The sequence below is a fragment of the Helicoverpa armigera genome, chromosome 15 (genome assembly GCF_030705265.1).
Source record: "Helicoverpa armigera isolate CAAS_96S chromosome 15, ASM3070526v1, whole genome shotgun sequence".
In the NCBI taxonomy this organism is placed as follows: Eukaryota; Metazoa; Arthropoda; class Insecta; order Lepidoptera; family Noctuidae; genus Helicoverpa; species Helicoverpa armigera.
The window spans coordinates 9,284,035-9,308,703 of NC_087134.1; the positions used below are offsets into that span (position 1 = coordinate 9,284,035).

The 24,669-nt window shown below is 34.1% G+C and overlaps 2 protein-coding genes across 2 annotated transcripts; both read left to right on the plus strand.

The window, feature by feature from the left end:
• Window positions 1–3,498: 3,498 nt before the first annotated feature.
• On the plus strand, window positions 3,499–7,911 carry LOC110376231 (cuticle protein 3). The gene is made up of 4 exons (XM_021334640.3): window positions 3,499–3,609; window positions 4,257–4,407; window positions 6,036–6,263; window positions 7,350–7,911. Exons 1-4 carry the CDS (start codon window positions 3,601–3,603, stop codon window positions 7,463–7,465), a joined length of 504 nt encoding a protein of 167 aa, XP_021190315.1. The 5' UTR covers window positions 3,499–3,600; the 3' UTR covers window positions 7,466–7,911.
• Window positions 7,912–14,413: 6,502 nt separating this feature from the next.
• On the plus strand, window positions 14,414–17,404 carry LOC110376230 (filaggrin-2). Its single transcript, XM_064038086.1, has 4 exons — window positions 14,414–14,495; window positions 14,959–15,238; window positions 15,544–15,774; window positions 16,240–17,404. The coding sequence occupies exons 1-4, from the start codon at window positions 14,487–14,489 to the stop codon at window positions 16,722–16,724; spliced, it is 1,005 nt and encodes a 334-aa protein (XP_063894156.1). The 5' UTR covers window positions 14,414–14,486; the 3' UTR covers window positions 16,725–17,404.
• Window positions 17,405–24,669: the final 7,265 nt, after the last annotated feature.

The window sequence follows — 24,669 nt, forward strand, 5'->3', positions numbered from 1 at the left end:
AATGGAATAGGCATACGATTTTCGTGTTTTATCCATATTTTGTAAGGTTGTTTTGATAGTTATACTTACATTTTAATGTGGCATTCAAGTGTCAACATTTAGGCCACCTACGTAGTTACAATAAATTATAGTAAAATATCAAGTTTGGTCATGATTTTATTTTTACCTCCATTTTCTCTACTTCGCTTAATTTATACACTGTTTTTCAGTCGTCTCTTTTGTTTTGGGTAACTGTACCTATGTATATACTTGCAAATGCTATATATAATACAATTATATAAATAGCATTTGCAAGTATCTTTCTTTACACTATATATACTATAAGTGATAACGTATTGTAAATAATAAGTAAGACGACAAACAAACAGACACTAGTACCATAGCTTTAAAATATTCAACCAAGTTTGTCTTTCAATAAAATACCAATAATGATAGATTGCACGAGCTTATTAAAGCTTCACGAATAAAACTAATTAGAGACAGTAAAAATATCATTATCACAGTCTTTAACATATAAAATACATAGATAATTCCAAAGATATAGTAAAACCTAAATAATAAAGTTTAAATTTAGGTTTAAAATTACAATATTCTACTATTAATATGGCAATCAATCAAAATGGTTTGAACCAGGATGTCTGGCATTCCATTTTATTTGATTGAGCTTCGATTTAATGACAAATCTTATATGCATTTTTAATTAAAACCTACTGGCTATTTTACCGCGGCGTCCGTCGTGTCCTGAAGAAAATTCTTTTCGAATCTAAATAAAATTTAGACGTCGACGATAAAATTTAGTTGCTCAGGATGGTGTAGCTTCGCAACAGCGATTTTTTTTAATCAGTTCAGTAGTTTCGGAGCCTTTAGAGTTACAAACACTTATGTTTCCTTTTATGATAGGTCTTTGTGGAGATAAAACTAATAATAGATGAAATATACAATTTATGTAAGTAAAATTCGACTTCTTTAAGTGCAAAACTATCTACAAAGTATTTTTATTAAAACCAAACATACTACGTAGTCTTTTGATTCCAAAAAGACTGAGCATACAATATCTATGTACATAATGATTCGTTCCTATTTTATCATTCTAGACTGATCTTAAAAACGTTTAAGTCTTACAAAAACTGCATCTCAATTGTTTAAGTCTCACTCTATCCTTAATAATTAGAGCAAGATCAAGCTATGATTACAATTCGTGGCATAAATTGCATCTGCATTTCAGATATTTACAATTCGCTGCGGTTTTTTAAATGCACGACTGTTAGGGGTCAAATAGGACTGCATTGCTCTATAATAGATCTATTCTTAGCTAACTCACCTATGACTTTAGGATTAGTACCAAAACCATCAATTTATATTTAGAAAAAATAATGTACAGGGCTTTTTCGCTTTTGTTCGCTTTTGTTTTTATATAGGTACCTATAGATAGTTCAACTCAGATTTGCGCGCGGCCCTATGTGTGCGTCGGCTTGTAAATATACAACTTTCATTCGTGTGACAGTGACGTCGTCCGAGCATGACGTGTTCTCATCGCTTTTTGTTATGGGTACAGTCGTTTACGAAAATGTCTAGTTCTTCACGGAGAAAATGTTTTAAGGAGTTAGGTAGCGTTTCAAAAAAATGAAACAACAATCAAAGCTTTTTATTATTACATTTTACAGTTTATCATTATTTTCTCATACGGCTTTTCAAATTGACATTGACAGTATCTAAGAAATAAATGAAGTGAAATATCTAAGATGAATTAAATACTCCTTACATATTTTCTAGCTCGGGGTACGCGGACAATAAATAAATGTGTGGACTAAGAATGTAAAAAGACCTATAATTTAGTATAATAATGGAAACAAAATGTGTGGGGAATTTAAAAAATATATATTGCTTCGCATAATGTCGACCAAAATAAGACGGAAATAATGAAACTCATTAATGAACGTTTAAGTCAAATTGATGAAGGGATGTTGGGTAATACTTGTCGACATGTACAAAAGAAAAAAGAAGAATACTATAGACATTTTGACATGGAGTCAGAATTTATAATTAACATTGGTGAAAGTAGCGATACAAAATCATTATAAATAAATAAACTAAATTACGTAATAACTGTACTTTAAACAGCCGTATACAACCCCTAAATAACTGTATTGTACCCGACTGTACCTCTTGTCACGCACACAAAGTCACTGTATACGTACAAGGGTTACCCACACATAGGGCCGCGCGCACGACTGAGTTGAACTTACTATAACACCATAGTAAGGCCTTATTTTAGAAAGATACCCAAAGGATCAGCTGTGAACATCTACTAATCATACCCAGGTATCATATACCAGGTATTTTTTACACCGGCAAGCACCGGAATCGAACCTGAGCGTCAACTCTATAGTAAAATTCTCAATTAACAACCGCTAATATGAGATGACTTAAAATATTTTTTACACCCGCTTTTGTAGTATGGTGCTCTATAGGGTCCATATTGTTTCTAGACAGTAAAATGTACCACCTATATAACATATGGAATGCTAATAAATACTTGAGTATTGAGTAATAGGTGTCAATGATTTGTTCTCTATAAAATAAGAATAATTTTGACAACTAGATCTATAAATATAACGTACAAGGATGTTTTTCAACTAAACTACATATACATAGTTACCGGTTGACAAACGCAAGCATTAAGAATATGAGGTTCACTTTATACTAAAGCTGATAGTCATCATGCTATCTAGGAATACAATAGCAAAATTAAATTGGTACCTCTGAACTTTTTAATTTATTCAGATTAGGACTTGTCTGCTTAATTTGCATAGTTATTTTTGGAACCGGGCTTCTATAATAAGACCAAGAGATAACTAGAAATGTTCTTGGTTTGGCATTGTTTGGATATCCTAGGTATAGAACATAGATGGCTCCTGAAAAACATGGGTGTCATTTATTGGGTAAATTCTAACATCTAATCTTCCAGTTCACTTAAAGCAGAAGTGCTCATTTGACTATTGAATCCCCCAAATCATCCTTTTATGTTTCAATGGTCCAAATGGGGTCTCTAGGTCAAAAGATAATTAAAAAATCTTTAAAAATCTTCGCAGATAGGATTAGGAAGCTACCGTCGCAAGTTTTTTAAAGAACTCAGTTATCACACGTTTTTAAAGCTTTTGTATTCCACGGTTTAAATTACTTTTTGATTGTTAATTGATTAAAATTTAATACCACCACACAAGAAACGGAAATTAACAATTAAATAATAATTGATTTATATGAAATATTTGACAGTTAACAATCGAAAAAGCTGTTTGATTCAATAAAAAATAAATTGAATATCGATTTTTGAGTTCAATAAATTAAATTGCAATTAGTTATATTGCATCACTAAAGTTTATCACACACGTTTTCAAAATTAGAACCTTTAAGATTCCCCTTTCAAATTCCAGTGAGTCCTAATTAAAAAAAACATCCGCGTCTATGAATCAGATTTTCTAAGGCGACTTCACTTGACCATGACCTTGGGACACAGGAGATTATCAGGTCGACACCTATATATAGTGAAGCGAGGACCAAAACCAGCATTCTTCTGCCAACCTCAGACCAGAAAACATCATGAAGTTGGTAGGTGTAGACTGTAAATCTATAGTAATAAAAAAAAAATCACGACAATCCGTGTCGATCATACTCTTTGTCACAAAACTCGTTTGTGGTGTTGATAAACTTTTTTTTTCGTGTTATTCAAATTTGGAATTCGTGATTTGTGTAACGGTTTTTGTCACGGGGTTTTATTGTGTATTGTTGTTATTAAATAAAGATTACGTTATTGTAACGGTTATCGTAATAGTTATGAAGTGTTGTTACAGTTGTTATGAGATACTTACTTGTCACCGTTTATTAAATAATAATAATTAGACCTTTGCTATTGCAAAAAGCTGTGAAAAAAGTACAGCTGAGAATAAAAGCTCGTGGAAAAGTAAAAGCGTATTTAACATACGAGAAAAGAGCTACGGAAAATTTACAAAAGCGTCGCCCTTTCTCGTCAATTTCCCATTTTAACTTTTAAAAGTTTCGAGCAAACCCCATAAAAACTGTTTCAAAATAGTAATAAAAAGGAAAAAAACAAACTGAAAAGCGAAACCTGTGTCCAACTTTTAGTAATATATAGACCAAAATATCCACCCCTAATTCTACAAAAATACATAATTTTCCTCATCAACGCCAACCCCATTTTCTTCAAACGTCTATACCAACCCCATTTTCTCCCGCAGATCATCTTAACCGCTCTGATCGGCGTGTGCGCAGCTGGTTACGCACCCCCCTACGTAGTGCGGTCTGTGTTAGACAGAAATGCTAACATCCTGAGGTCTGAATCTGAAGTCAACGAGAAAGGATACCACTATGCTTTCGATACGGATAATGGTGAGTTTTTTTGTGTTATTTTTAGTTTTTTTTATGTGGCATAGTTGTAGGGAGTGACTTTTGGGAGCTAGGACATAAATTAAAGTTTTTTAACGATATTCCTGAAGTTTCCTGTCTACTTCTATATTAATTATTTTAATAAACTCCATTATATCTTTTACCAGTGCCCGTGGGAACTGCTTCTCTTTCCCGATTAAAATACAGCTTGTGGCAATCGCGTACTTACTCGTATAACGTAATTTCTATTGTTAAAGACTTTTCAAAATAGTTTCACTAGATCTATCACAGTCCATCGCTTTTTCAGCCCATACTTGATTAATAGATATTCTAAAGCCTGAAAAAGGACCAAAGGCCACTTTCAATTGGGCGCAGGAAAGGGATCCCTAAGGGTTGAAACACGGGGAATAGCTAGCAATTATTACAATGTCTGAAAACGCGCCATTACTAACTTCTAGTTGCCGTGTAAATACACGCATTAACACCAGCTAAGCTTATTTAAATACCTCCGCACATCGTTCTACATAATATATGAGGCATAAAACTTCATTATCTGCTCACTACACTTGCATAAACGCATCATCATGCGTCTTATACTAACCCAATCTTAGTAAACGTGGGTGCGTCTAAACTTTACGCAACTTTGCGTTGGACCTAATTTGAAGTCTATAGTCTAAGGCTTGGTGTAGACCGTTGGAATAATATAAATGTATAATTTTGTACGTGTGAGGTTAGGTTAACTGTGCGTCGTAACGTCATTTTCAGTGTAAACTTTTAGCCGCCTTCCGAAAGATGTTTGTTAGCATGCATTGCATGTCTCCTTCGTCTACCAACCAATTCGATTAATTCTTTTTTTTTGTATTCTTGAGATTTTTTCATTATGTTTACGAGTATGATAATGTATGCTTGTAAAGACTTTAGTGAGCCAAATATTACCCTTAACGAATATGGTTTGAACAACTCCACGATTTTATTAAAGAAAGAACCAGTAAGATGTCACTTTTGACCAAAATATTGATTAAAATTATGGTTACCACTAGTCGGACTTAATGTAAAGTCAGTGTGTCCACGCGCTTATACCAACGATCCATATTATTTGCAAGTTGCACATAATTGCAGATTACCTACGCTCAGTTATAAAGTGTTAGATAAGATCTGCCTAGTTAGCTTGCTTGAAGAAGACTTGTAATTTCCACAATTAGTTCACGAGTTTTTGGCAAGCTAATCTGTAACATTAATTTAATAGTTACCCTACTTATTAAGACTGAGCATTTTAAGTGACTCTATATCCACTGATGAAAAAGACAACTTCAAGGACTTTTAAAGAAAAGTCTTTAAATAAAAGTTTTAAATGAAAACCCTTTCAACCTTAACAAACTTGTCACTGCAACCTATAAAGCATTCCAGCTTGATTTCATCCTTATTGCATCAGAATGTAAGTTCACTTACCAACAAATCCTAGTGGCTTCAAATCTGACAGATAGCCTACGTACGAATTGACTAAAAACCATTGAGGTAGAAACTATCACATCTCATCTATAAAAAAAAGACAGTCGCCAGGAGCCAATTACCTACATGTCCTCCTTGCAATACAGAAATACAACAATAACCACTAACTCCTCATCTTCCAGGCATCCACGCAGACGAAGCAGGAGTCGAAGCCAACGGCATCCAGGCAGCCGGCGGCTACTCTTACACTGGTGATGACGGCCAGGTCTACTCCGTAAGATACACGGCTGATGCCAATGGCTTCCAGCCTCAGGGTGCTCATCTACCGACCCCACCTCCCATTCCGGAGGCTATTGCGAGGTCGCTGCAAGAGAATGCTAGAGATGAAGCCGCTGGCATTTATGATGATGGTGAGATTCTTTTTATTATTTATGTTAAATTGTGGTAAGAGCAATCTAAGAAAAAAAATGGACAGGAAGCTTAGGTTAGTCAAAAATATACAACCAAAACAAGCCGGGTATGCCAAAAATGTTGTATATTTAAGTGAATTAAAATAAAGTTAAAAATTACGTAAAAAATAAAGATTTGAGACGTTAGCTTTGTGTCAATGGTGTTTCAATTTTCATTTGTCAGTTTTATTCAAAAGAACGAATATCTGACTATCAATATCACGGGAAAGAAAAAACAAACAAAATCCTATCGTGCTTCCTTGCAATAGGACACCAGAGGTCAGACAAACAATTGTTCTACATAATCACATACTTCGGTATGTTGTAGTATTCAGTGTAACTCAAATACCGTACAGGGTTTTTTAATCATCAGAATATTAGCAGTTTATAGCCGTACTTACTTTCAAATTGTCAATTAGTTATCCTACAAAAACACAGCTGATATCGAGCGTCAATCAACATTCTGTCTCGTCCAACATAGATGACATATCCATTAATCTAGATAGCTTTTTAATAACCCAGTAATTATCACCTCATTGCAAGTCACTTCTAGTCATAAGATGTGATTAGAAGTGAGTCATTGCGGCGAAGGATATGTTGTGTTAATTAGTTTAGTTAGGTTAGTTTTTGGTGACGATTAGATTTTCTGTTAAAACCTTTTAAACCGGTTTTTGTATTTCGGTCTGTTAATGTTTCAGTATAGAATTAGACAGGATGATAATGTCATACATACAGTATTTCATATTGCGCTAGCGGTTGTACCAGGGTCCCGTAGGAATCACTCCCGTGACCTGGATAAAAATAGCCTTGCTCATTAAATGGGCTATTTGACACTGAAATATTGTTTCATAACGCACACACATACTTTTTTCTTTGATTCGCGTTACGCTGACTAACCATTCAGATGCCTCTATATTTCATAGTGATTTATATCTGAACAAATACAGCAGTATCTACCTGCTATACCATTAACATTCTCACTACCTTAATTCATTAATCCAGTATTTCAAAGCCAAGATTTTAATATCTTCTCTTTCCACATTACAGGAAGCTACCACGACGCCAGATACGCTCCCGGAGTCATCCTAGCCCGCAAGCAATACCAGGCTCCGAGATACCCTTTCAACCCGTACAACCCTTACAACCCCTACCGTCGCTACTGAGCACCTACTGGCCAGTAAACACAGCAACACAGCAAGCAACATTGTACAGTGCCATTTGATATAGATTAAGAATATATTATTATATACTGTAAAAAGAAAATTATAGAAGACCAAATGTAACGTGTGATTGAAAAACTTGGGTTTTTGTGTAAAGGGTTAAGCCACATATTTGTGGTAAACTTTTGTGGAAAAGTTGCGTCAATATGTTGCTAGCAACATTGAGTGTTGCGCAACCGATAGTGTCAGTTGAAAAGATCTCGCTGACGCAACATTCTCGTTGCGCAACAATGTTGATCAACTATTGCTATACAAAGGTTTACTATAAATACGGGGTTTCATGTAAGATTTTAAACAGTTTTTTCGTCACACGTTTTGAGTTGTTCTTCTGTACGTTATTTTGTATATTGAAGCAATAAAGTTGCAATGATATTTGATAATGTTTTTAATTATTGTTTTATTTTTACACGTTCGTAATAATGACCTTCACGGTTCAGTTTCCCGAGATCTTGTAATTTAAGAAGTGAGAAATAGTTTCAGCTTTTTTTTCAAGATGTATTGTGTTACATTTTAATTGTTGGTATCTGAATTGAGAATAGGTTTGTATTGCTCAGCCAAATAAGTTAGATAAACGAAAGCTACATAAAAGTCCTTTTTATTCAATTCGGTAGTTTGGAAAATTATTTTATACATTTTCGCACTATGATAAAGATGAATAGAAATATACTGGAATTAGTTTTCCTCACAATAATAAATCCCTATATATAGAAAATATGTTGCTTAAGAATTAGCAATTAATCCTGAAGATCAATTAAATTATGGATTATTATCAATATAATACTCTCTTAAAACATGGATTTTTATAAGACTATCTTTCATTAAATCGAGAATTATTACAATCTTCAATGATGATAAAAAGTAATATTATTTTATAGACTTGTCTTAATACGAGTAATTCATCACAGTCATAAAATTTAGTTTATTGCAGTTGATAGTTTTAATCGTGAATGAACCGTTTCTTGTTATGCTGCTGTTGAAATATTTTAAACCGGAGTAATCATATAAAATTGAACTTTTTGATGATTAATTATGTTGCAAAAATATTGTTATTTTTACAGCAGGCACTAAATAAAGGCTATAAATTGAAAATTATTTCAACTTAAAATGTATTTATGTATCACTCAACTACGTATTTATTACTTCCTATATTTCAAAAAATATTGCATATTTCTTACTGAATCTCAGATGATCTGTTTTGTCCATTCCAAAAACCTTGTTTTTAAAAGCAGTTTCTTAACAACAGCAAGTAACTTGAATGAAATTAGAAGAAGAAAAATAACAATAATAGGGTAACCTAAAATTGCATTACATTACGTAAATTCTCGTTTACACCCTGCAAAAAAATTGTCTTGTCTTACAAAAGCTGACTCATGACATAAAATTTGACAATCAAATGGCTCCAAAATGCTCTAACCATAATTCTATTCTTACGCATCCTTCTATAATACCATCCTTACAAAACACATTAATCAATTCTCTATAACCAACACAATTCCTGCTTACCCTAACCTTTATATGCTATTCTTTGTCACCACTTTCGACAAGCCTCGCCCTAGATATAAAGTCTAAAGCAACGCCAAGCACATCGATCCATCTTAGTCGCGATAATTAAGTGTTATTATTAGGCTTAGGTCACATCCAGTGCTCTTTAATCCGTGCATTAATCATGCTTTGATAATATGTCTTTGTTGCTTCATAAGTCTAAAATTGTTAAGGATCCTGTTTTCTTAGCGATCATATCTGATGTTTGGTTTGAATGAGATGTTGCGTTACACTGAAGGGCTTCTTGGGTGTTTTCGATATTAATCTTTGTCAGTATACTGGTATTATGCGTATTTAGATACGGCAATAGATCGATCACACACAAAAAATGTGTACCTACGCATCGGTGTAAGTCCACTGCTAGCATGTGTTCGTGAATAGAGGTTGCACATTTGCTGACATTTTAGAAATGTTAAATGGACACCCCAGGATGGACACCGCAGGCGGAGTAGGCCCTGGAAGAGGGCGTGACGCCTACTGTCGAGACTGATGGACTCAGTCGAAAGATCGGGAAGTGTGGAAGCTAAATGGGGAGGCTTTTGCCCAGCAGTGGGACATTATAGGGTAGAAATAATAACAATTTAGAAATGTTCGCCCACAATTTGTTACTATTTGTTATAGCGATTAGACCAGAAAAAACATTTGTGTAGATAATTGCGCCAAAGTGCCGCATATGGGAATCTGGCCTTATAGACAAAAAAACACACGTTGAAGTCTCGCTTAACAGCCATAACTCAGATTAAACAATTGATTCTGACATTTAGAATAGGATTCGGTCTAAAATTAGAGTTTTATTAGCTTCATTTGAATAAACAGGATGTTTGAAATTATATTCATGGGATTTTTTTATAATTTAACTACAAAATTGTATCAAACGCAAATGAATTTATGAGTTCGTTTTTTTTTAGTTTTCAATTTATTATGCGAAACCGGTATATTGTAAAGTTTTATATTCCTAATAATTTTAGGTAAAGTCTTACAGCCTTACTTATAAAAATCAACAAATCATCTTCTAAGCATTGTTTTAAGTAATTACTACTTAAAGCCTTAAGTAGTGATTAAATGATTTTGACCTATAAACGTTGCTTAAGCATGTCTTAAATAATGAACAGATAATGACATAAAAACATACTAATTTCTCAACACTACCGGAATGTTGGTAGCTTAAAAAAATATTTGTCATCAAAACGTTGTGTAATGGCAACAATGGCATCCGTAAAATATAAAATTAAAAAGTTGAGCTGTCAATAAACCGGAAATTAAAAATCAGCTGGTAAGAATCCAGCCATTTTGATAATTAGCGGGTTAAACAAGGGTGTGAGGCTACTTAATTTGACAGCTCATTTAAGACATTGCTAAGAAAATGATTTAGGTAAGCCACGTTTATAAGAAAGATTTTTTCTTAAACACCCATTAAGTATAACTTATTATTTAATTCACGTTTATAAGTAAGACTGTTAACTTTTAGGTAAATAAAAGGCGATTTATTTCGTAATTGCCTGCCGACCGGTAGGCCTTTTCTGCACTCAGAGATAGATTAATCAAAACATCTCAACTCTATTTGGTTAAAATCTCGCTTCTTGATGATTTCCGTAACTAATTGTTCTAACCACATTAAAAAGTAAATTAATGAATATTCATAGCTGGATGAGTTGCTAGTTTTATGATGGTTAAAAATATGCACTTTTGTTTTCTTTGGCAAAGCGTTTTGCTATGAATGAGTTTTCTGTAGAGTGCATACTCAGATTGTCAATACGTAGTTCTGTTTAATGAAACTCAACATTGTACCTATGGAATGAATATCACATAATTAAAACAATAATTTGAAAGCCACTCACTTCGGGTATTCAGATGTAGAATTTCTAGGTCTAAGGGCTTATCATTTCACAACGGCGATATTTTTAAGTTTTCTGCGTGTAAAATCAAGCCTATGGCATCTTCATTTAAGTAGGTATTTGACAAACAAAGAAAAAAATATATAGGTGACCGTGATATTTGGCGGGTCCACAGTTCGGTATGAGAGTAATATGTAATTAAACGATTTCATTAAATGGAAATAGTTGCAATTAAAACTCAAACTTATATTTATAGAACAAGTAGGCAATAAAGGAAGTAACAATAATTATTGAACCACTTTTACTACTAGGCTTAAATTCTAAATTGTCGGTCAATTCTCTCACCAAAACCAGATTCGTGGCTTGTCTACCCATTAATACTCCGACGTAATATCCTAGAAGTCATAAGTATGAACTATTACTTACACTACTTAAGTATGTATGTTCATAATGATTAGCTAGCATTCAATCGATCATTAATCGATATTATTATCGATTACATAAGCTCCGAATCACAACCCTGACTCCTAAAGCATAATTAAAGATGCAATCAGACTGTTACATAAGATATTACAATTGGATCATAATATTACCTAATGGAATTGATATGGAGTAATTATTCTAACTGTTACTAAGTATTGGTCGATGGATGAATGAACTTTTTTATGGGAAATCAAATGAGCCCCTCTGTGGGTTAGCAGCGGTGAGGGAGTGTCAGACTCTTACTGACTAAACCCATCATGTTCCTTCGTAGGCCTTTTATGTACCAGGGCTGCGGTAACTCTTTCGAATAATCCCGCAGCAGATGAACGAATCCCGCAAGATGTAATGGAAATTTTTGCTTTAACCAAAACGGCCATCTGATACTAAAACAATGACAATACATATTCTTTCCAATATGGATTCAAATCGATTCATTCATAATTATTTTCCCCTAAAAACTACTGGCAAAATGATATTCAAAAAGTGTTTAGGCTCTACCAAAGCTACTGGCATTATTAATACCTATCATACTAAAAATCTAGCTAGGCATAAATATAGTAATTTAAAACCACCTTATTTAAAATTCGGGACGCATATTTACGTAATGCTTGCTAATTTTGTCTTCATAATATCCTACCATTGTCCAGGATATAGCGTTAAAAATGGATAACTACTGTAAAGTACAAAGGTGGAGATAATTGGGTGTGACTTAATAAATCTTTGCGTCAATCATACTAAAAGTAATCGCAAAACGAAGACAAAACAGTCGGCCGACAGTTGACCTGATGGTTTGCAATTTTTTTCAAAGAACGTCTTGATTCCAGTCAAAAAATTATTACACTTGACTAAATTCAGTCGTCTAAATGATACAGTCACTAAATTCAGTAAAATGAAATCGCATTTAGGATTAATTAGACAAATCTAATTAGAGGCTACTGGATTTTGTCAGTGTAATAAGCCCTAATTGGAGTGGCCACAAACAGCGATGGACAGAGAAAAATGGAAGGCTATGGGGGAGCCTTTGCCCAGCAGTGGGACAGCACAGGCTAATAAAAAAAAGCCCTAAAGATTCCAGTCATCCTAATATCGGCTAAATACGTATCTGACCTTTGTAACGTGTGTACTACCATTACCCAAGCAAACTATCGGTCGACTTAAAGTGTGCAGTGTACTCTAAATGTTTTTGCTATCGAGAGTACGGGGACACCTTCCAAGGTGAATTGTATAATACCTCATTATATTAAGTAAGTAATTTTATGTCAAACGAGACATTAAAATTATTGGTAATACTTGGCAAGCAAGTGTATTGACGTAGGTACTAACCCTGTTTGAAGGCACGGCTGTTTAGCAACCTGCTGCGTATTTTTTTTTTATTGAAGTGATTATTATTCAATTTGTAGTAAAATTCCATGAATAATCAAATTCAGATCACTTATTTATTTAAGTATACGAGCGTCATAAACTGTGAAAATACACCGAAAAAAAGGTTATCGAAAGGTGAATTTCATTACTCTTCCTATTATAAAACTTTTTCTAGACCTTAGAAGTATATACTAATTGGATAAAATTATTCAATAATATTTTTCTACAACCTACTATAAATACAATACTACTGAAGGCGAAATGTGCTCAGTGGCTTAAAATACTGTTTACCATCTTCTGTTTTTAACATATTTCTGTGAACAAAAAATTATAATTATTGTTAATTTCGTTACCCAAATATCGTATCTTTTTCTTTACATCCTTCATAACAGATGCTTGTATCGTAACAAAAACGGTATCAACTCGAACACGTGCCTAAAATAATAGCCTGCAATCATCAGACTAAAGAATCTATTAGAATGACCCAGTGATCCAGTTGTCAATCATAACGAGGTAGGTGCGACTGTTACAGTTGAGTTACAACTGAGTTACACTTGAGTTACGTAAAGTCACTATTGTGCTATCAGTTATTAGTTAGATACAAATATATCGAATGTTTGGACACTACGCCGGAGTAATTTCGTTACTTAGTGTTAGTAGAGTTGTGAATGTTTAGATAGGACCGCGTGTTACCATGGTCGATTTTTCTTAGCCATTATTTTTGTGGAAACCTAGTTAGATATTAGGTTAAACAGTAATTAAATAAACTTTAGTTTCCTTTTATAGCTTTTCAGAGCACCTAAAACTTAATTATGAAATAAAATAATTTTCAAAAATATTTTTACGTAATTACATAATTTTTAATTATTTACATAGTTGTTGTTGAACAAATTATCAACACATTTAATTAAATATTAATGTCTATTGCCATGTAAAATATCATTCAACTGTCATAAATTCTCATAATTTTAACTCAATACCTACACACAAAATTTACCGCACCACAACATTACCAAGACACCATCATATCTATTGGTTACAGTGTCTATGGTACTGCTCCACTTATTCAGCCGGCGGGCGCATCTCGTTACTACTGTTACCTAACAATGCTCTCGTACTTGAATCACATTCCGCTGTGACTACTGTAGCTGTGGACTTGACACTTCTAGTTAATTAGATAGAAACAGCAAGAAACTTAAATAGTCAAAGAAAGATTTAAGAGAATTATGTCTGGAGTGAAAATTATTTTTTGAGAGCTGAAAAAATATTATGTAGTAAAGAATTAAGGGCACTAGGAGTAGATTAATATTTGGGTCATGAATGGAAAAAAAATATCTGACAAGTAGTACAGACGACATTAGGTTACTATTAATCGATTTGACTGAGCGATTCGATTTGCGAATCGATTTAAAGTATTCTCTAAATAGCAGCTGCTAAAACATAGGAGGGTAACCCTCCTCAGTCAGAAAGTTCCCGTAACTAATTTAAAATCATCCTTAAATATCCCTCAAAATTAACTTTCATTTAATCAAAACGAACCATCAAATCACCATGCATGACAGTGCAAAAATCACTCTTTTATCCCAACTCCGAACTCTAAGTGGTCAATTCTATCATAGATATGAGTTCATACATCTGTGCGTACTAGGAAATTTTTCGCTATATAAACGTCAGAAAGAAATTACAAATTCATTCGGTGTTCAAGTGTCTAACATTCCACTTCTTACTTACATTTTAGCAAAATGAAGCTGGTACGTTAATTAAACAAATATAATTAAGATATGTGAATTAAATAAGTTAATTATCTGAGTTTGATATCAGAAGTGATTTGAGTGAAAGTTTCGGTTGGCTTTTGGAAATAGTTTGCGATGATCCTGTGTGGGGAAAGTTGGAAGAGCTAATTAGTGATCATGCAATTTTTGGATCATGGATTAACGTGATCCAGGATTTATAGGGAGAGGATGGCTAAAAGGGTTGTTGGTGGAAAAAGCACTAACGGCAATTATCTCAAGAGGATCTTTCTTTTTTCTACACACCATAACGCATCCATTATTGATGATGTTGAAGAGCTACTCGTCAAACTTTTGTATTATCAACATAGTGTGTAGTGACAACTCTAAGTTGCTTTGCCCATTTATGTTTTCCTACTACATAATCATTATAAAGCCCTCAATCACCTTAAATATAATGCTAATAACCTAATTATCTTCACAGATCGCCCCCATCACCGCTGCTCTCATCGCCGCCGCATCAGCAGGCCAGGTCTTCACGGGCCACTCCTCAGAACACTATGCTCAATCAGCTGAGCAATACCAGTCAGGGTTGGAACACCAGCAGCTGGGACTTTACTCTGAGGCTCCAGCTCCTCAGGCCTACTCCGGCCATGAGGCTTCGTACTCCGCCAGGCCTGCTGGAGAGAAGACTGCTAAGATTCTGAGTTATAACGCGGAGAATAATGGACACCAGTACAAGTATAATTATGAGACTGATAATGGTGAGTAATGAGCACTCCAGGACCATGAAAATTCGTTTCAATAATCATATTGGTGTTGTCAAATAGAACTATTGTAAACTGCAATAATATTTGCCAAAGTAATATATGTAACTAAAAATACCCTACTAATGACTTAGAAGTTGTATGAATCGAAAGATATAATGAGTACATAATCATGGTAAAAATATACTATATACCACCACAATTACGGCATTAGCAGTTTACTTTTTTTATGTCTCAACTTCATGAAAATTTAACATAATCAAAAAAACATTGCGGTTAACTCTTTTAATCCACTTTTCCAGGAATTAAAGCCGAGGAAGCCGGCCAAACCTCAGAGCACGGCACAGTCTCCCACGGCGCGTACTCCTACAAGGGTGATGATGGCCAGACCTACACCGTGACCTACACTGCTGATGAGCATGGCTTCCATCCCCAGGGAGCTCACCTCCCCACCCCTCCTCCCATCCCTGAGGAGATCCAGAAGAGCTTGGAGCAGAATGCCAAGGATGAAGCCGCTGGTGTTTTTGATGATGGTGAGGAAATAACAATTTACTTCAATTGACAACATCTTACAAAATGACAGAAAGTTAAGTTAAAGAATTATGATAAGTTTGTAGAATCTCATAGCATAGCACCGATCCTCAATTCATTAACAGACTTACCTATCGCTTACCTATTTTTATAGAGGGTAATAATTTTGCCTATCAAGATGCTTGTAACTTTCAATTTATTTCATTCTAATTTACATATACATAAAGGTTTATTTTCCACTTTTTTCTCATAAATAAACTCTAATGTTTTTACTACTAGCGCCATCTATGTCATTCACATTGAACTATCAACAAAAGTTTAGATGAACGTACTCTTCGCCGCAACCTTCTAATAAAATTACATCGATATATTTTTCTCAACAACGGAGTTGAATTTCTGCACATTTTGTTTGCAGGATAATTGAAATAGTTTTTTTTTTTTAATTTGTTATATTTTAAAATTTTCAGGTAAATACAAAGAACAATCCGGTCACAAATCGGCTGAAGGTTACCAGCAGTACGACGCCAGTTACCAGTCCCTCGGCTACCAGGCTCCATCCAGCCACAGCTCCGGCGCTGAACTGTCCTACCAGATTCCCTCAGGACACGCTTCTGGCGCTGACTTGGCTTACCATGCTCAATTGAGCCAGGCTCTCTCAGGCCACTCTGGTGCTCAACTTTCCTACCAGGCTCCTTCTAGTCACGGCTCCAACGCTCAGTTGTACCAAGCTCAATCAGCTCACTCATCCAACGTTCAATTAGCTTACCACGCTCCATCAGGTCTTGGCTCTAGCGCTCAACTGTCATCTCACGCTCCTCAAGGATTTTCTTTAAGCGGTTTCGTTCCTTCAGGGCACTCTTCTAATGCTCAATTGTCTTACAACCCTCACTCGGGTCACGCCTATTCGGGTCATGCTTTGGGTGCCGAGTTGGCTTACCGGGGTCATCATTAAATAGTGTGGGTTGAACAGTGCAATTATAGTGAATGTTAGAATGTGTGTGTGTCTGTTAAAGTGCAATAAAATTAAATGTTTTTTTTCTGAATACTTACGACTGTACCTGAATGTTATATTGGTTGAAAGATTATTGAATATTTTTTGTGGAAAACTAGGATTTGACAAGTTTTAAAATTGTTATACAATCATATATGACCGTACAAGAGATGGCATAAGAGAGCAATTTATTACTATATCATGATAAGGATCGATATAAAAAACTGTAGTGTCACGTAGTCAAATATACCGCAAGAATCATCAAACGTCAATCAATCTGTCAAAAAGGCGGCTTGACACATGCCGCTGTCAATAAAGTCATAATCTTTCAATTGACCTGTCAGATTACATAAATTGATATAGCAATACACATTGACGAATTTCTTACTACTTTTTTAGAATGTATCAAATAAAACTTACGTTGTATATGATCCAAACTACGCACATATTTCTAAATAGCTGAAGTAATAGGATTTGCAATTTTATGTCAGAGCTTTTTGTATTATTAAATGGCTGGCTATCCATGACCAATGTTTAAATCCTAGTAATAGTCAATTTAATGGGTTTAGGAATCCGATGTCTAAATTATATTGTTATGTTTTTGTTTTATTGTGAAATAAATGTTTTCTATTGATATTTTAGCGGCTTTGTTTCTTTTCGTGATAAGTTTTTATCATTCAGTTACTACTATGCAGCCTTATAAAGTAATGATAAAATCCACTTAAAAAATCTTGCTGTTTAGTGCAGTTTTATTGTCACCCCGGCTCTGGATAAAATCACTTATTCTCTTCCAACAATATTTAATTAAAATTGATTAAAATTATTTACCGTAACATCTCAACAATGAAACAGAAAGACAAATGCTGTTCTTTACCTATAGTTTTACGAACAATTAGACATGATTATTGTTGAAAGTGATATAATATTTTGTCTCGTTAATTTGAGACAATCGTCCTCTAATGCTACTAACCACACAGTCCTAACATTTATGTTATGCCCTGACCTTGCAAAGTAGAGAGGGACCGTTACCCCACTACACTAGATAATATTACGTACAAACATTGCTAAAACTAATAAAATTAGCGCCTGACAAACACTCACTAATCATACACATCCTCTTAAACAATGTCATGATGTAACTTTAGTGCTGAAGTGACAATCATTGCTTACATATTTCAGAAGATATAGGCTCAGTTAACATTTTGTTTTACTGCGCTTTCATTGATTTAGTTATGCAATCATTTAATTATGACTTTACTTATTTTTTATTCGATTTAAATAAAACTTATAATGGTTCTACAAGGCCGTTTTCTTATCCTTAGTCTTTATGTCCCGTGACCTGTAGCTCTTATTTTGAATTCTCTATACTGCTATTTTCATCGTGCGTGGACCATTGTATCGGAACTGTAATCAAAATGTAGCATAATTTAAACTTCTAAAAAATTAGGACGTAGAAACGCTTCGAACTCTGGATGTAGAGCTTGATCCAAGAATTAACCCAACACCAAATTCAATCACGCATAATGCTAAAACGATCCTGCTAGTTAGCCTTTCAACTGATGGTAACAATCATTAACATAATCTAGCACACAGCCATCCCATACCCAATTAAGCCGAAACACACCTAAAACAATAATCCAATGACGTAATCCATTACACGCAATTACAACCCACTAGTCCTATTGTAGTACATTCCAGGGGCCCGATTCTCCTAAGTTAATAATGTCAAAATCGAATAGAAATGGAATCGCAATATGATCGCAATAGCAGTTTTACCCATATCGGGCATTCTGCTACTAATATACGACCAATCGTATTGCAAAGACTGCGATTTGCGATTGGTCTGCTATTTTGTTGATTTTTGTCTATACGGTAGTTTGCTCTACAATCATTTTGCAATCGTAAATCATTTGCAGACAAAATGATTCATTATTGAATGACAGAAAAGGATAAAAACGTTTATTTCAAAGAAAAAATAGCGGAATGTCACATACGCTTCAATCGTAATCGAGTCGTGATTGGATCGCAGTCGAATGTGAATCGTATGTCGCTTAAGTAAAATTAGGAGAATCGGGCCCCAGGTTCGTCCAACAAGTTTGCTCCGCTTTGACCCACTGACATTCACACCTCGGCCTCGGGCATCGCAAGAAAAAAGAGCGGAATTGATGTGATTTATCTAATGTTGGGCAAGGTTTAGAAATTATTAGTAATGTATTTTAATTTGGCCTTGGGATTTAGATTTGGTGTGAATTAAATTGTTTGGTTTTGAGGAAGTGGAAAAGGTAGTGATTATTGTAATTTGTTGTGTATGATTGGATTAAGTTGTTAATGATGTTGTTTAGTATCGTTTAAATTACATACCTTAAATGAGTTATTACTAACTCTTCTTAAATTTTTTGAAGAAAAAAGAAACAGCAATATTTCAATTGACTGAACATTTAATTAATATAATTATCAAGTAGTCAATTAAAGTAATTAATGTAATATCTTTTAATTGATATAATTAAGGTTCGTATGACATCTGAGGTGAACGATTTGTAAATGACTATTCTATCAATGAAAATGGTAGACAGATTTTTTGAAAAAGAATTTTTATCCCTCTCCTTACGATGCACGCAGGCAATTTTGATCCAAAAGAGTACAAATCTCTCAGCACAAAGCAGAACAAACTCATTGATACCCGTTGCAAGGACATGATTACGTTTCCATTATAAGATCTGCTGGGAGCTGCGTGGATAGCTGATTACTCATCCACCTATTGTTATGAATTGAGAGAATGTCATTTGTCAAAATTTGACATTTATGAGTTGTAATACAGGTGGAAAGGTGCCGGCTTTGAGCTTTTTGTTTATAAGTACTTGAGGTTATAAGAATTCTGTGTTTTTTTATTGTTTTATAAACGTATTTATTTTCTAATTCCAGTTCCGGCATATGTTTTGGTAAACCTAATTTAGGAAACTTCCTCGCTAAATGATTCTAAGAATTTTAAATTAGGTCTGGTATCATTTCTCGGACCTCCGATTCTTAGTTCGAATACTGAATATGAGGACCTGAAGATTTTTCTGTTGACCATGCCTTCAGAAAGTCTCGTGCTGTAGCTGAAATAATAAGCCTCGCCTACATTATTAACTGTTATTTATCATAAGTAGGTACTATTTGTCATAGTTTTTCCTTTTACAGGAAAATAGCAAATACAAAGTCAGTGCGTCCTCAATACATTCTCACATAGACACATGTCAGACATAAGGAAAGCAAAAGTATTTACGATGCTATCAAGGTAAGAGTTAGTCATCTGATCTATTGTTGTAAAGGAATTTATTAGTTGGCAACCTACAAGGTGAAAAGAAGGTGTACCTACGTGAAGGAATATTGATGAGTATTGTTATAATTTTTGTTGTGGGAATCAAAAGGAATGCTTTGTCATCGTGTCTAGGAAATGTCGAATCACAGTGGTTTCACACTATCGAAAAAATTTTAAACTACTATTTCATATGACAACATGAAAAATCTGATGGTATGAAGGCGCCGCGAAACTTACTGGGAATAATTCCCAAAATACAACGAAAACTATTTTGGGAATGAGCACCTGGATTGAAAATTTTTGGCACATTTAGGAAATCTTCTTCTTAACCTTTAAAGATTATAACTAGCTATGTTATCTATCATTTATCATATCATAATTAAAATTAATGTATCTATATGCAGTGCATATCAGAAATCTGTAATTAACAATGATATCGATCTATTAAAGTTCAATCAGATTTTAATTAATGTTACTTGTTTATGTTGGTCAAATAATTACCAAAGTTGAATGTATTTTTAAGACCAAAGGTATGTCTAATATTGTTTGTTTGTTGAGATAAGTAAAAACTGTACACATCCACCTTATTGAAACATCTACTCATGTATTTTTTTATATATTTTGACGAAATATATTAATTTTAATAATCAAGAAAAATTGTCTGGAAATACTTCGCGCAGTTAGTAACTTATAGCTTTCCTCGATAAGTAAGTAGACTTTTAAATATGTAAAGAAATTTTCGAACCTAATATTAGTAAATGAAAATATAAAATAGTACGTGATTATAAGGCGCTAAAATTATTCGAAGTTGAATATTTATGACAAAGTGCTTAACTTTGTCATAAATGCATGCATGTGGGGGATAACCACATGCGAAAGAATATTTTTTTTTAAGTGTCTTCAATTTCGTACATCATAATTCTTATAATAATATGATTGTAAGATTTCAATGCAGTAAAAGAGTCTCATAATATATTATTCTCTTGATAATAACATTAAACCTATCACCTAAGACCACAAGCTAAGCCAGAGGGCAAGCTAGTGCCAATAACGATTAGTCAAGTAAATTGTTTAATTAAAACGGACAGATGCTATCATTTTGTGTGAATACATCCTCTCTTAGATGCTAGTCGTATTATGTACGAGTAAAATTATTAATCCGGAGATAAATTAAGGATGATTATTTTGTAGGTTGCCAATATTGAGAAATTTATTTAAAATCATTAGATACTTTTTTTTTACTATACATGTAACATTGGTAACCATATTTACTTACCTAATTTTTCGTAAACAAGCGTAAACTCATATAGTGGAAAGAAAACCAAAAAAAAGTTTCTTCCCATTTTGGAGCTGTTGTTTGTTTTTTTTTTTCAGAATAATTTTGGTTGTCCTGTCTATTTCCAGTTTATATTATGTCTAGCTGACATATCAAATTATAACGAAATTATTAACCAAACCACAGAAAATAAAGCGAGGTTATGCCATAATCATCATTAATCAAATTGTACGCAAATTCGCACGGCTCTTACAAATACTGAATTTTGAGAAGATTTTTTTCTAGCTTTTTTGAAAGACACTGTGCTCTTTATTATTCTGTTTTGCAATCTTAATTTCTTGTCGGTAAACCTGAAACGAACTTTATTATTTGGTTTCATAATTAGTAACCACAAAACAGAAGCTCTTTCACGCGGTTTCATTCACATTCTATATAATTAAATAAATAAATAAATCACCTGCCTAGCTTTTTCCAAAAATATTGAACAAGTGGTTAAACAACAGTGGTTAACATGGAACAATTTGTCAATCTGAACTCATCGATCCACTTTTATCAGTTGTTAAGAAATAAAAACAAAACAAATCAATAGTTTAAATAACTCTAGAAAAACAGGTTTTTATAAATTCACTCTGAAACTGAAACCAATTCTGAAGTTTCAGTCCATATCCATATCTTCCAGCTCCATCAACAGATCGACATCAGTCAGAGATCAGTCGTCAGAACTACATACACCTGCCAATTTTCATAATACGCTACGATCGTTGGAAGATGGTTACGTTCGTTATCTTAGATTCCATTAGGTACATAGCTAGTTACATACCTACAGGTTGACCTAATAAAAGTATCTTAAAAACGTTTTAAACAAATAAACTAGCATTTGATGTGTAAGGATATCAGATGCTAAGTCCACGATCCACTTACAATTGACCTTTTGTCCCTTAAGTCCTTGATCTTCATTAGACCTTTAGCATGAAGACCAGTATCTGATGTTCAGTTTTATTGCTGAACTTAGGTGCGCATGCGACTTTGCTCGTGTCGTTCGTAGTGTGATTTATTTATTGTTTTGTTTATTTTGCTGAATTTTTTAGCAGTGATCAGAATGAAAATAATGATTAGTTACAAGAGTTTGTCACTGTTTACGTAATATACATAATTTGACTTTGAAAGGAAAATAAATAGGTACATAATGTGTTTTACATTCATGAAAAAGTTTTTATTATATCTCTAGATTTTTGTTTGCATTCTTTAGACTGAAAATCGATTTCAAAGTAGTGAAATTCGAGACTGATTGCTACTTCAAATTACTGAGAAAACAGTTTGCTTATTTACTTACAATACAGGCTACTAATATAAACCCAATCTGCATCAACATAAGTTTGTATCAACCAAAAATGTTCAATACATATAACTCTAGGAATCATTGCATCAATATATCCTGTACGTATCCATCTTTACATGATTCACGAACATCCAAACAGACAAATAGTCAGACTATACATCACTACAGAACAAAACTATGTCTTAACTTAGTGTAGGAATGTGACCTTTCACAAGCTATTACCTGCAAACGTTATTGTTACATGCCTCATCGCTTTGTCTCTACTGAAGGCCATCTAACTATTTAGTGGCAAAAAATAATAAATATATTTTTTGAAGCAGGTAGGCTTTTTGAGGTGCCCGTGGCTAAGTTAATAAAAAAACAAGTCAATAGGTCAGATAGGCAGTCGCTCCTTGTAAAACACTGGTAATCAACTGCGTCCGGTTAGAGTGGAAGCCGACCCCAACATAGTTGGGAAAAGGCTCGTGAGATGATGATAAAAAAAATACAGTAGGTACAGTTTTGGTAGAAACCTTCAAACAAGGCTATGGCCTGCATCTTGAGGATCTGGTTGGTAAAATTTATTCATATGGGTGACTGTGAGTGTGTGTGTATTTTTGTATGTGTGAAGTGTAGTACGTACTATACTCACTTACTAGCACGGATGTCCATTGCAGTGAGTATGGGCAAATCCCCCTAGCCTGGGGCTGGCCTTTGTCCAGTAGTGGCCGCGTTTCGGCAGTGACGACTTCTCAAGTAACAGCCTCAGCGGTCGACCGATCATAAGGTTAAGCAATACTTGGCATGGTCTGTCTAAAAAGTCTGTTAACCAATCTTATCAAAAGGTATTGGGTTACCTGGGTAACTGAGTTGAGATCACATAGGCCATGTAAAACAGTGGTACCTAACATAGCTACAAAAATACTAGGCAGTTAGAAGCTTTTCAAAAATTCAAAGATTTATTAGCATCAGTAACTAGTTTCTACCTACACATTTAGATGCAATCATATTTTATCTTATATAATGCACATTGCCTACTTGTCTAGCCTATGGCACTTAGGAAATAATGTAGCTTTCTATTAGAAAAAATAATTATGAAATTGGCCTTATAACTCGAGATATTATCTAATGTTAGGTACTTATATTATAGTTTACGATATTAATATTTACATATGCTGGTGATTACTTTTAATTGGATCATTTATTGGTATTAGAGAGTCATTCTTTTGATTATTAATAGCTATTTAGCTATAATATAAGTATGGAAGAAAAAGCTTTTTGCCTATTGAAATATAACTAGGCATTATAAACCAAAACACTCCTTTTCCGTTCCCAATAGGTATCTTTTGACGCAATGTGTTAAAACTAAAACACGAAACAAGCATCTTCATATATTTTGCATTTAAATTAAGTCTACAGTCAGCAGAAAAAATCACACAATAAAATGCGACATACCTGGAAATATCCCATAAGGAACTGTCTCAACAGTAGGATGGAATCAAGTGGACATAAAATAATTGCAAAATTCGCTGAACATACATGCTTAACTATGACTAAATAAACGCCCGTTTGCTGTAAACAACTGTTACTATGATTTTCTTAAAACTGCTATTTAGCAGTTTTAAGAAAAACTGTCATTTCATTAGTCGGGGAAGTTTTTCCTTAATATTGTAATTTGGTTCGGTTAGTAGTTCAAATTGGACGAGGGTAGGCCCACAGGGGAACAGCTGGTATAGTTATCGGCATGAATCTTGAGCGCTGACCTTCATCTGCGCAGAAGTGATTTATTAGCACAGAACCAATCCCGAGTGACGGCTATGATGCGATGCGCTGCGGGCCAATCACCGCTTTAGCCCGCCCTCGCGCCTCACTTCATACCACAAAAGGGACCCAATAAATTATTTCTGCGCAGCTGAAGGTCAGCGCTCAAGATTCGTGCCGATTATTATATTTCAATGTTTGTGTTGATAGACTTTTGTTGCAAACAGTACATAATCGTTCTAAGAATCGA

Excerpts from the sequence above, each read along its gene's own strand:
- LOC110376231 (XM_021334640.3), top strand. Across the intron at positions 4,408-6,035 it reads TGCTTTCGATACGGATAATG|GCATCCACGCAGACGAAGCA; the intron begins GTGAGTTTTTTT and ends CTCATCTTCCAG. Across the intron at positions 6,264-7,349 it reads CGCTGGCATTTATGATGATG|GAAGCTACCACGACGCCAGA; the intron begins GTGAGATTCTTT and ends TCCACATTACAG.
- LOC110376230 (XM_064038086.1), top strand. Across the intron at positions 15,239-15,543 it reads TAATTATGAGACTGATAATG|GAATTAAAGCCGAGGAAGCC; the intron begins GTGAGTAATGAG and ends CCACTTTTCCAG. Across the intron at positions 15,775-16,239 it reads CGCTGGTGTTTTTGATGATG|GTAAATACAAAGAACAATCC; the intron begins GTGAGGAAATAA and ends TAAAATTTTCAG.